General features: G+C 39.2%; 2 protein-coding genes across 2 annotated transcripts; both read left to right on the plus strand.

Annotated features, from left to right (window-relative positions):
* The first annotated feature begins 468 nt into the window (after positions 1–468).
* On the plus strand, positions 469–1,410 carry LOC150066411 (olfactory receptor 11G2-like). Its single transcript, XM_090354722.1, has one exon. The coding sequence runs from the start codon at positions 469–471 to the stop codon at positions 1,408–1,410; it is 942 nt and encodes a 313-aa protein (XP_090210848.1).
* A 10,877-nt stretch (positions 1,411–12,287) lies between these two features.
* On the plus strand, positions 12,288–13,223 carry LOC150066412 (olfactory receptor 11G2-like). Its single transcript, XM_090354737.1, has one exon. It carries the CDS (start codon positions 12,288–12,290, stop codon positions 13,221–13,223), a length of 936 nt encoding a protein of 311 aa, XP_090210863.1.
* Positions 13,224–13,370: the final 147 nt, after the last annotated feature.

Genomic DNA, 13,370 nt, shown 5'->3' on the forward strand with positions numbered 1-13,370 from the left:
ACTGACAATTCAGGTTTCCAGTGTCTTTACAGACCAACAACGAAGGTCTACCAGAACAGTATTTCTGAATGATACAAAACTAATGGTTCACACCTGTCATCCTAGCTACTCAGAAAACTGAGATCTGAGCATCAAAGTTCAAAGCCAGCCTAGCAATAATGTCTATGAGATTTTTATCCCCAGGTAGCCACCAAAAATACAGAAGTGGAGCTGTGGCCCAAGTTGTAAAGTGTTAACCTTGAGCATTGAAACTCGGGGAAAGTGCCAAGATCCTGACTACAAGCCCTAGGACTGACCTAAAAATAATAATAATAATAATTAATAATACCAATGATAGTCATAGTGATTATTAATCTGTATATGTACACGCATTTCTCAAATCATGTGAAGTCAGTTCTTGGTTGTCATTTGTCCTTGTTTTATCATTCAGTAATTGCCGACACTTTTACAGCTCACATGAAAGACATCATGACAGGCATCAACGTTATCAGAAACTTCAGCACCATTCCTGGCTTCATCCTCCTTGGTTTTCCTGGCTCCAGGCAGAGCCAGATCCTCCTCTTCATGCTCTTCTCCGTCATCTACATCCTCACCCTCATGGGCAATGGTTCCATCATCTGTGCTGTGCGCTGGGATCAGAGACTCCACACCCCCATGTACATCCTGCTGGCCAACTTCTCCTTCCTGGAGGTCTGCTATGTCACCTCCACAGTGCCCAATATGTTGGCCAATTTCCTCTCTGACACCAAGGTCATCTCCTTCTCTGGGTGCTTTCTCCAGTTCTACTTCTTCTTTTCCTTGGGATCTGCAGAATGCTTTTTCCTAGCAATTATGGCTTTTGATCGGTATCTTGCCATCTGCAGGCCTCTACACTATCCCACCGTTATGACCACACATCTTTGCAACAACCTTGTCATCAGCTGCTGGGTCCTTGGTTTCCTCTGGTTTCTGGTTCCTATCACTATCATTTCCCAGATGACATTCTGTGGATCTAGGATCATTGACCATTTTCTATGTGACCCTGGTCCACTGCTAGCCCTCACCTGCACCAGAAACCCTGTGATAGAGTTGACTAGCTCCTCCTTAAGTTCGTTGCTTTTATTTATTCCCTTTCTCTTCATCATGGGGTCCTATATTTTGGTCCTCCAAGCTGTATTGAGGGTCCCTTCAGCGGCTGGGAAAAGGAAAGCCTTTTCCACCTGTGGTTCCCATCTGGCTGTGGTTTCTCTTTTCTATAGCTCAGTGATGGTCATGTATGTGAGCCCAACATCTGATCGTGAAGCTGGAATGCAAAAAGTTGTTACTTTGTTCTATTCTGTGGTCACTCCACTGGTTAATCCTGTAATATATAGTCTGAGGAACAAAGATATGAAGGATGCAATGAAAAAATTACTGAAAATACAAAATTAAACTGTTTATTTTGAAAGATTTTTGAAAGACAATGTCTGGCTTTTATCTTATTGATTAAAAAGAGCATGAATGGATATGACTTAGAATAGATTTGTCTTATTACTTCCTAGAATGTGTAGGACTGTAAAGAGTCATAAATATATACTGTACCTTCTTGATTTTACAAATGACAAAATTATAAATGTTTTTAAATGTTGGAGAAAAAAATATTCTGCTAGGTACTAGTGGTTCATGACTGTAATTCCAGCTTTTGATTGAGATCTGACCTTTGTTGTTCAAAGCCAGCCAGAGAAGGAGAGTCCATGACATTCTTAACTCCAACTAAAGGCGAGCTCAAGTGTGTTAGAGTGCCATCCTTAAGCAAAAAAAGCTAAAGGACAGTATGTAGGCCCTGAGTTCAAGCCCCAGTCTATTATTGGCATAGTTAATTAATTACAAATCTGTCAACCCAGAAAAACCTCTCCATAAAGGCAGAAGAAGAAAGCATTAAACCACAGTAAAATGTGTATCATAAACTACTCAGGCATGGTTTGCAATTGAAAAGAAAAATCACCCTTTTGTATAGCAATGTGACCCATTGTGTACTTCCTTTAAGGATAAACAATAATCAGTCCTCAAGAGGCACAGTGTATCATGCCATCCTATATCCACTTATTAATTTGGGGAGCCATCTATATTTGCTAACTGGCTTTATACAAATGAATGATATTCTTTCACACTGATAACAGAAAATAATTCTACAACTTGGAAGTTAGTCTGCTGAAGTTGAGCTCCTGCCCTCCCTTGGGAAATGGAAAATAGATACTCCATTTTAGCGGGAGATTGCATTTGTAAAGCCTATTTCCAGGTTCTCTTTTTTATTTTTGTCAGTACTGGAGCTTGAACTCAAGGACTGGGCACTGTCCTTGGACTTTCTCAAGGTTAGTGCTCTACTGCTTGAGCCACAACACCACTTCTGGCTTTTTTCTGTGTATGCAGAATAGAATTCAGGGCTCTTTGCATGCTAGGCAAGCACTCTACCACTAGGCCATTTCCAGATCTATTCCACATTCTTTTAGAAGATATTTCTGCTTAATAAAGCTGGTCAAAAGTTCACTTGCTGGCCAGGAGTTTGGCCTAGTGGTAGAGTGCTTGCTTAGCAAGCAGGAAGACCTGGGTTCAATTCCTCGCAACCATATACATAGAAAAAAACAGAAGTTGTTCTGTAGCTCAGTGATCAGGCTGTGAGTTCAAGCCAGGACAGGCAAAAAAAGTGTACACTTGCTTTTGAAAAGGAGTAACATTTATCTTTTGAAGAAAAAGAAAAAATAACTAAATTTGTTTTTAAGTAAATAGCAAGATAGAACATTCTTCCTTTATTTTATGTATTTTTATTGTAAAGGTGATATACAGAGAGCTTACAGTTATATGAGTCAGGTTTAAGAACATTTCTTTATGAGTAGTGTAATCTCTTCCATCATTTTCTCCCAGATTTTTCTTCCTGACCTACCAGTTATATAATTCATTTTCTTTTCTTTTTTTTCTTTTTTTTTTTTTTTGGTCAGTCATGGGGCTTGAACTCTGGGCCTGGGTGCTATTCCTGAGCTCTTCAGCACAAGACTAGTGCACTACCATTTGAAGGACAGTGCCACTTCCAGTTTTCTGGTAGCTAACTGGAGAAAAGAATCTCATGGACTTTCTTGCCCCAGCTGGCTTTGAACTAGAGTCCTCAAATCTTAGCCTCCTGAGTACCTAGGATTACAAACGTGAGTCACTGGTGCCTGGCTTCATTTTCAATGTAAAAGCTAGTATCACTGCTGAGTTGGGTCACCCTTTGCTATGTTTCTGATACTCTTCACATAAAATTCTGCAAGAAAAAGGGCATGGAAGTAAAAAGCAGAAACAGAAAGGGAAACCAAAAAGAAAAAATTATCCACAAAAAGTAAAATTTTAAAAACCTCCTGTTCTCATTTTTTGGAGTTCACTTTGATAAGTAAAATTTTATATGATCACATGTACATTGAACTTCTGTGATCCTCTCCTAAGAATATCCTCCTTTGATCTCATTGTGTGAATGCTTAGCGTCCCGTTTAATTTATCATGTCCAAGTTTAATATTTTGTCTTTTACTCTCCCCTGATAGCAAAAGATTTATAGGCATATTCTAATTATTATAAATGAGGGAAACCATGCAATATATATTTCTTTGGGTCTGGCAGAATTCAGTAAATACATTTTTTCCAAATCTTTCCATCTCCTTACAAATGAGGCAATATCATTCTTTTTGATGTAAGCATAGAATTACACCATGTATATATATCACATTTTCTTACACCATGGATATATACCACATTTTCTTGATCCATTCATCCTCTAAGAAGACCTGGGCTGATTCCACATGTTGGCTATAATAAGCAATACAGCAATGAACATGGCTGTGCTAGTGGCTATAGTGTGGCTTTGTTTGTGGTCATTGGATAGAAGCCCAGGATTGGGATTGCTGTGTCATAGACATCAGTCTTACCTTGGGCTAGCAGGATTTATACCATGGGTAGTATTCCAGTGAGGGACATCTTGCCAGTACCTATTGAGACTTTTATCTCCAATTAGCCACAGAAATAGAGCTGTGACTCAAGCATCAGCTGTGAGTGAAAAAACTTAAAGGATAGCACATAGGTCTTAAGTTCAAACCTCAGTAATGGCCAAAAAAAGCGGGGAGCAGGAAAAGCAGTTTCCCAGACAGAAAAGTCCTAAGAAGATGAGTTATCATGTTGGCATTCTTCACTGAATGGAAAGGCCAGGGAGCGATGACCTCATCACACTGTACAAGAATCTCCTTCCCAGAATCATGAGAAAATACCTGGCCCAGGAGAAGCAGCAAAAAACCTGGGAATGGAGAGATGATGAGAAAGGACAGGCATCTTCATGTCTGCATGAGGAAATGGATCTCCTGGTCCCCATTGTTCTCCATCAATGGTGCTTTCTTCTCTTCTGCCTTCTAGGGGACAAAATTGTTTACCCCCCAAAAAAATCCATTGCTCACCAGTTGTATCCCTGAGTAACATAGCATTGCCATGATGTCCATAAAGACATCAGAAACAATTGAAGGAAAAAGGTAAAGTGGCAGCAGAGGCAATTAAGAAGGCAAGAACCTTATTTGTCAATTTTGGATCTTATACTATGGGCAGAGATGAAAATAAATGCTGCTTAAATATGAATGTGAAATAGATTACCCACAAGTCTTCATGCCCATAATCCATGATACTCAAAAGACTGACATCTAAGAATCATGGTTCAAAGCTAGCCTAAGCAGAAAAGGCTGTAAAATCCTCATTTCCAACTAACCTGAATGAAGCCAGAATTGAGGGTGTAGGGTAAGTAGTGGAATACCAGCCTTACACAAGGCCCTGAGCTCAAGCATTACCATAGTCCCTTGCACACACACATATACAAAACCCCAAAATTGATACCACTTGTTAGAGACCCAGGAAAAGTTTCCTGAATTGCAGCCACCATTCCCTGTGTCTTTTTTTCTATCCTAGGGCTTGAGCTCAAGGCCTGGGTGGGCACTGTCCTTGAGCTGTCACAAGGCTAGTGCTCTACCACTTAGCCACAGCACCACTTCTAGCTTTTTCTGTATATGTAGTACTGAGGAATAGAGCCCAGGGCTTCATGTATGCTAGGCAAACACTCTACAAATAGGCCATATTCCCAGTGTCCCTGTATCTTTTTGGTAGACTTTCCCCTTGGGTACAAGATAGTGGCTCTGAGTGGACTAAGAGATCCAGAACTCAATAAATAAAGTTCCTTACTCAGCTGGAAAACAAATACAAAAGGCACCAAGGTTCTCCAGAGAAGACAGGCCTCTGAGGAAGGAAGAAGCAGCACTTTACAACCTCCTGACACTGGCGCCTGGGGGAGTGGTAAATTGATCCTCATTGAGTAGAGGAGCAGAGTTCACCCTCTGGGGGCTCTGCTTATAACCCCTCCATTCTCTGGCAAACACAGAGACATCTCCACTCTCCTCCTATTCCTTCACTCCTGATGGTTACTGCATTATTACAGAGGAAATCACTCCCCCTCTCCCAAGGAGAAACCTGTCCAAAGAACTTTGACATGTAAGGAAGTGGTGCTGTGGCTCAAAGGGAAGAGCTCTAATCTTGAGAAAGCTCAAGGATGGTGCTTAGGCCCTGAATTCAAGCCCAAGACTGGCAAACAAATAGAAAAGAACTTTGACATGTCAAAGCAACTTCAGATCAGATTTTTTCTTTTTTTTTTCTTCCACATATTTTTATAGTAATTAATAGAAGGGTTACATTATATTCACCAGATAGAGGGTGCATTACTTCACATACATTGATACCCTTTCTCATGTCTTGGTCCTCATTTCCCTCTTCCCCACCCCCGAAGGGATTTTTTTCTTTTCCATGAAAATACATGGTGAAATGATTTGAGAAGAAAATAAGCATAAAAGATCTACAAAATAGTGGTCTTCTGAGTAAGGGCCCCTTTGACTTTGATTCAGCTATATGTTATACAATATAACCAGTTATATATGTGTATATATATTCATATATACATATATATGTATATGTAGATCAAGCCCTGGGGAAAAGTACTTTCATGGAAAACTCATTCCTTTGGTGAAGGTGTTACTGTGTCCATTTTATAGTTAAAGGGACTGGGAGATTGTTTATATAACTCAATGGACAAAGTTTCTACTATTGATAAAGCACAGGTTACTATTCAAATTCAGCTACATTACTTTTCTCTTATGATTTAACTGCTTATAGTTTTTAAAAATGGAGAGCTGTTTATATCATTGGATGAGTATGACAGTTTGTTATCCAGACCAAATGAAATAGATGAACTATTGTGATTAGGCTATAAATTTTTTTAATTTTTTTATTCCATCTTAGAGTAACAGTGAGACAAAAAAATTAGAGAAATAAAATTATTTTTTGAATTATATATTATCCTATGGATTCTGGTTAATTTAAATTGGGCTAGTTTCAATTTACCTAACAGATAATTAGGGTGAAGATACTAGATTTTTTTGTTTGGGATGTTAATTGAGCACATGGAGCATGATGTAAATGTACATAAACAATGTGAAAGCCATTGTAATCATGTCGGCATCCCCTTCTGCAGCCAGATGGGACTCCTTTACAGGACTTTGGAGAAATCTGCCTGCCATTTGGACGGTTTCAGTTCTGCTTCTCAGGTAAACCCCATTCCTGCTCGCTGAATAATAAAAGGTGGGTAACAATGTACTTGTTTAAAAATATCTTCTTGGAACAGTGGTGTTAAGACTCAGGTAGTAGAGCACTAGTGAGAAATAAGAGCTCAGAGACAGATCCCAGGTCCTGAGTGCAAGCCCCATGACTGACAAAAAAAAAAAATAAGTTATTGGGCTAGGCTGTATCTCAGTGGCAAAGTTCTTGCCCAGCAACATCCTGGGTTTGATCCCCAGTACCAAAACAGAAATGACAAAAAGACAGAAAAATACCGGACACTGGTGACTCAGGCCTGCATTCCTAGCTAGTCAGGAAGCTGAGATCTGATGATTTTGGTTCAAAGCCAGTCTGGGCAGGAAAGTCCATGAGACTCTTTCTTCCCGTTCTTTTCTTTTTTTCTGTTTCATTTTGAGATAATGTGTAGAGGAATTACAGTTACATTTTTCAGGTAATGTATGCATTACTTCTCAAATTTTGATACCCCCTCTCATGGTTTTGTCTGCTTTTTCTTCCCCCTCCCCCTCCCAATCATCTTGTTTCCCCCTTCCCTTCCCTATTTCAAATAAACCAGGTAACAAAGTCAAATACAGTAACCACATGAGATTAACCATAAAGGGGGAAAAAAGAGAAAAGAAATGACTGCACATAGTAAATTAAGAACAACAATCACACAAGATAAACCTATTGTTTCCATATCCCAGAGTTCATTTTCTTTAGTCTCAACCTATATAGCCATATATATATAGTTTTTGAGCTATTGAGATCCTCTGCTAGGAGCGTCCTAAATGTGTACTAATTATTACAAATGAGGGAAACCATGGAGCCTGTTTCTTTGGGTCTGACTTATTTCACTTAATGTGTTTTTTTTTTCCAAGTCTTTCCATTTCTTTATGAACGGGGCAATGTCATTCTGATGGCAGCATAGAATGCCATTGTGTATAAATACATCTTCTTGATTCATTCATCTACTGAGGGGCATCTGAGTAGGTTCCATATCTTAGCTATAGTAAACAGTGCTGCAGTGAACATTGCTGTGCTTTAGCCCTTGTATCTGGACATTTGGGTAAATGCCAAGGCGGGGAGCTCTTATCTTCAATTAACCACCAAAAACCAGTATGGCCTTGTGGCTCCAAGTGGTAGAGCGCTAGCCTTGAGCTGAAGAGCTCAGGGACAGAGCCTAGACCCAGAGTTCAAGTTCTATGACCAACAAAACAAAAATTTAAAAAGGACAAAAACCTTTTTTACCCATCTACTGTTAATCTATCAAGATAATATGCATTATTGTTGGCTTTATGTCTAAATAATGTATTTGGATTTATGTTTAAATAAGCTATGTCTCTGATGTTATCTGTGAAGTAAATTAATTAAACATCATCGCTAGATATTTAAAGTTTTTATATCATTTATATTTGATAACATTTGAAGCAAATGTCATGTCATCAAAAGGGACATTTGGGGAGTTCATTTCAATAAATATTTTATATAATCAGAGGTACAAAGGGATTTTAAAATCAAATAATCCAATTCATTTGTAGGGGGATGTAATTTCTTTTTATTTCTTTTTTTAAAACTTTATTTTATTGTCAGGGTGATGTATAAAAGGGTTATAGTTACATTCATAAGGTAGTGAGTACATTATTTCTTGATGATTGTTATCCTTTCCCATGTTTTTCTCCCACTCTTCCTCACCCCTTCCCAAAGTTCATTGCTAACATATTTTCTTGTGAATATTGTTATTTTATTGGTTCACCCTTTGTCCTTTGACTCATCATCTTGCTTTTCCCTTTCTCTTCCCTCTTCAAATAAATCCATATATAATACACCAGGTACCAAAGTCAGATAGAGCAACCACAGGGGATAAACCATAAGGGAAAAAGAGGAAAGAAATAACTTCATATAGTACATTAAAAACAACTAGAAAGATAACCTCTATTTTCACATCCTTGAGTTCATTTCACTTAGCCTCATCCTATATGATCATGTGCACACAGCTTTTAAGCTATTGTAATCCTCTGCCAGGAAAATCCTAGACATATACTAATTTTACAAATGAGAGAAACCATGGAGGGAGCTTATGTTCCTTTGGGTCTGGCTTACTTCATTTAATGTGATTTTTTCCAAGGCTTTCCATTTCCTTACAAATGGGGCAATGTCATTCTTTCTGATGTCAGCATAAAATTCTAGATCCTTTCATCTACTGAGGGGCATCTGGGTTGGTTCCATAGCATAGCTATGGTGAATGATGCTACAATGAACATGGTATGGCCTTATTTCTAGACATTTGGGTAAATGCCCAGTAGTGGGATTGTTTAGTCTTTTGAGGAATCACCATACTACTTTCCAGAGTGGTTGAGCAAGTTTATATTGCCACCAACAGTGTAATAGCATACCCTTCTGGCTACATTCCTGCCAGAAACTGTTATTAAATTTCTTGATAATGGACATTCTAACTGGGGTAAGGTGGAATCTCAAAGTATATGTATATGCATGTTTAAGAGTGTGAGGCTGACAGAAAGATAGAAACATAAATGTTGAAGATGTGATGGCTCTGGAAAACTCACTTTTTGTGATTTAAATGAAAGTTGACCCAGAATGTCTAAGGTAGGTCAGTAGAACAGGCTGGTTCCAGCTGAATTCCAAAGGTGTCCTTCCATTCTAACAAAGCTACTTGCTCCATTAGAGTTTCTGTTTTCCCATGGTTCAATGTATGGCCCTAAGTCTTTTTTTCCCAGTATATGTGCATGGGACACATTAGAAAACTACAGCAAATGAGCCAAATCTAGCTTGCTGCCTTTTTTTGTATGACCATAAAGATAAGTATTACTTTCACATTTCAATTTAAGTTTAAAAAATACACAAAGGGACACACGCACACATGCACATTCCACTAACGCAAACACTATAAACACAAAATAGGTCTGCCTGTAGTTAGCACTAGCCAGCAGAGGGGTATTAGTTCATATCATGCCCATCTCTCCTGATCTCATTAAAACCGTATATAAGCTGGGCATGGTGGCTTATGCCTGTAATCCTAGCTACTCAGGAAGCAGAGATCTGAAGATCTCAGTTCAAAATCAGCTCAGGCACTCAAGTCCGTGGGACTTATGAGTCTCCAATTAACCACCAGAAAATAGGAAGTGGCGCTGTAGCTCAAGGGTTAGGGTAGTAGCCTTGAGCTGAATTGCTCAGGGACAGTGCCCAGGCCCAGAGTTCAAATCCCGTGACAGACAAAAATAAATAAACAAATAAAAAACTGTATATTTGGACTACATACTCACCAGTATACCATGTGAAGATCCAGTGGTATAACATTTACCTGGAAAATATGAAGCCCTGGGTTCCATCCTAAATAGCATACAAAACAAGAGAAAAACAAAAATGTATAGAAGAAAAATTTTAATGCATGAAAGTTGTTAAAAATGTAAATTTCAAGAAGCACTGGAAGAAAAGCTGTACCTCAAAATGATAGAGCAATAGCCTTGAGCACAAAAGCTCAGGGAGAGTACCTAAGCCCTGAGTTCAAGCCAGGTAACTGATAAAAAGAAAAAAGAGAAAAAGAAATATAGGATGGGCACTAATGGCTCACCATGTAATTTCAGGAGGCTGGGATCTGAGGGTGGCAGTTTGGAGCTAGCCCAGGGATAAAATGTGTTGAATTCTTTTCTTTTTATTGTAATTAATAGAAGGGTGACATTATATTCACCAGATAGAAGGTGCATTGCTTCACACACATTGATATCCCTTCCCATGTTTTTGTCCCCATTTCCTTCCCCCATCCCCTCTTCTCATTTTGTTTTCCCCCTTCTGTATCCTATTTCAAATAAACAAGTAAACATATATATATATATATATATATATATATCAGATAACAAGGTGAGATACCATAACAATATGGGATAACCAAGGGACAACAAAAGAGATGAGAAATAACATAGTACATTAAGAACAACAGTCACACATTATATGGCCCTTGTTTCTATATCTTGGAGGTCCATTCATTTAGCCTCATCCTTATGTATCTAGGTTTTGCCCTATTTGTGGCTCATGGGGCTTGAACTTGGCCTGGGTGCTGTCCCTGGGCTCTTCAGCTCAAGGCTACCTCCCTATCCTTGAGCCAAACTCCACTTCCCATTTTCTAGAGGTTAATTGGAGATATGAATCTCAGGTTTTTGGGCCCTGGCTGGCTTTGAATCTTGATCCTCCGATCTCAGCTTCCGGAGTACCTAGGATTACAGACGTGAGCCACTGTGTCCAGCTTGTTGGATTCTTATCTCCAAATAATCAACAAAAATCTGAAAGTGGACCTGTGACTCAAAGTGGTAGAGTCCTGGCCTTGAGCAGAAGAGCTCAGAGCCCTGATTTCAAATGCTAAGACTGAAAGAAAAAGAAAACAAAAAAAGAAATGTAAGTTTCACTGGCTTTTAAAGGGTTTTTGCCTGAGCACAACCACATACATCCACATTAGTTTTGTCTTTTGATTCTGTCACAAACAATGGCAGAGCTGAGCAGCTTTGACAGACTATATAGCCTCCACTATTTAAGAAAATATGTGCCAACTCCTTGGGTGAAGCATTACAGAGGGGGATTCCTACCTTTAGTGAGTATAACTTCTCAACAAGAACAGAAATAGGGATAAAACCTGTTACTGATCTGCTGGCAAGTTCTACCTCCACTTAAACTTCTTTCATTTTTCTAGAGTTAATTTTAGTAGAGAGAAGGGGAGGGCCCTCTATGCAACACCGTATGTGGGTAAGTGTATGTATATGTGTCTATGTATGTATGTATAAAGGAGATAAAGAGAGAGAACGTTAGCCTAGTGCTGGTGACTCATGCTTGTAAAATATCTATTTACAAATATGAGATCCGAGGCTTATAATTCAAAGCCTGTCCAGGCAGGAAAGTCCAAGAAACTCATGTCCAAGTAAACACCAAAAAGCCAAAACAGAAACTGTGACTCAAGCAGTACAATGCTAGCCTTGAGCAAAAAGATCAAAGCCCACACTCTGAGTTCAAGTCTCAAGACTGGCACAAAGAAAGACAGAGACAGAGAGAAAGAGAGAGAGAGAAAGAGAAAGAGACAGAGACATAGAAAGAGAGACAGAGAGAGTGATTAAAAGAAAATAACTCAAATACAAGAATTTTTAGATGTATTATAAAGTACATTAGGAACAATTCAGTCTACATTCAGGTTAACTAGTCTCACTCCTTTTTTAGGATTCCTATAGCATTGATATCCAACAAGTTGCAAAGGTACTCTGCCACATAGGTTTCACTTTTTACATGGACAAAATAATGGTATTAGGGAAAGTATATATTCTATCATACATAGAAAGAATGGGTTCATAGAGCATATAATCTATATATGCACATAAAAACCAGAAATGGAATGAAGTAGAGCATTATAAACTTGTTGGATAGTTAAATAAGAATATAACATAATAGAATGCAAGTGAGACTGTATCAATAATGACAAGAAGGTCACTTGAGGACACAGGCAAACCGTGAATGGTAGACAAGAATCCATTCACTTTTACCTATTTTTAAGTGGCTATTGAGAGTTGTTTGTCTTCTTTCTCAAGGTGGTTTTCATGTAAATCTGAGCCCTCATTTGTCTTTATCCAATCATCCAGTAACTGATGGCACTTTTACAGCTCACAGACACATGATAACCATCAACACCATCAGCAACTTCAGCACCATTCCTGGCTTCATCCTCCTGGGCTTCCCTGGCTCTAGGCAGAGCCAGATCCTCCTCTGCGTGCTCTTCTCCGTCATCTACATCCTCACCCTCACGGGCAATGGTTCCATCATCTGTGCTGTGCGCTGGGATCAGAGACTCCACACCCCCATGTACATCCTGCTGGCCAACTTCTCCTTCCTGGAGGTCTGCTATGTCACCTCCACAGTGCCCAATATGTTGGCCAATTTCCTCTCTGACACCAAGGTCATCTCCTTCTCTGGGTGCTTTCTCCAGTTCTACTTCTTCTTTTCCTTGGGATCTGCAGAATGCTTTTTCCTAGCAATTATGGCTTTTGATCGGTATCTTGCCATCTGCAGGCCTCTACACTATCCCACCATTATGACCAGACATCTTTGCAACAACCTTGTCATCAGCTGCTGGGTCCTTGGTTTCCTCTGGTTCTTGGTTCCTATCAGTATCATCTCCCAGATGACCTTCTGTGGATCTCGAATTATTGATCACTTCCTATGTGACCCTGGACCTCTGCTAGCTCTCACATGCAAAAAAGTTCCCATGATAGAGCTTGTCTTCTCCATCTTAAGTCCTCTGCCTTTGATTATTCCCTTTCTCTTCATCATGGGATCATATGTTCTGGTCTTAGCAGCTGTATTGAAGGTCCCTTCTGCATCTGGAAAAAGAAAGGCTTTCTCCACCTGTGGATCTCACCTGGCAGTGGTCTCACTGTTTTATGGCTCAGTCCTGGTCATGTATGGAAGCCCAACATCTGAGCATGAAGCTGGAATGCAAAAGATTGTCACTCTGTTTTATTCTGTTTTGACTCCACTCCTCAACCCTGTAATATATAGTCTTAGGAACAAAGATATGAAAAAAGCCCTACAGAAACTTCTGGGAAATTAAAAACAGGTTCATCAAAAAATGCCTTTGTGAAAATGTGGTATATATATACACAATGGAATTCTACATAGCCAACAGACAAGATAAAATAATGGCATTCACAGGGAAATGGATGAATCTAGAGAGAATCTTATTGAGTGAGACAAGTCA

The sequence above is a fragment of the Megascapheus bottae genome, chromosome 2, assembly GCF_031878675.1.
Source record: "Megascapheus bottae isolate mThoBot1 chromosome 2, mThoBot2.hap1, whole genome shotgun sequence".
Lineage (NCBI taxonomy): Eukaryota > Metazoa > Chordata > Mammalia > Rodentia > Geomyidae > Megascapheus > Megascapheus bottae.

Coding starts and splice junctions, on each gene's coding strand:
- LOC150066411 (XM_090354722.1), top strand. CDS start 469: ATGACAGGCATCAACGTTATCAGAAACTTCAGCACCATTCCTGGCTTC.
- LOC150066412 (XM_090354737.1), top strand. CDS start 12,288: ATGATAACCATCAACACCATCAGCAACTTCAGCACCATTCCTGGCTTC.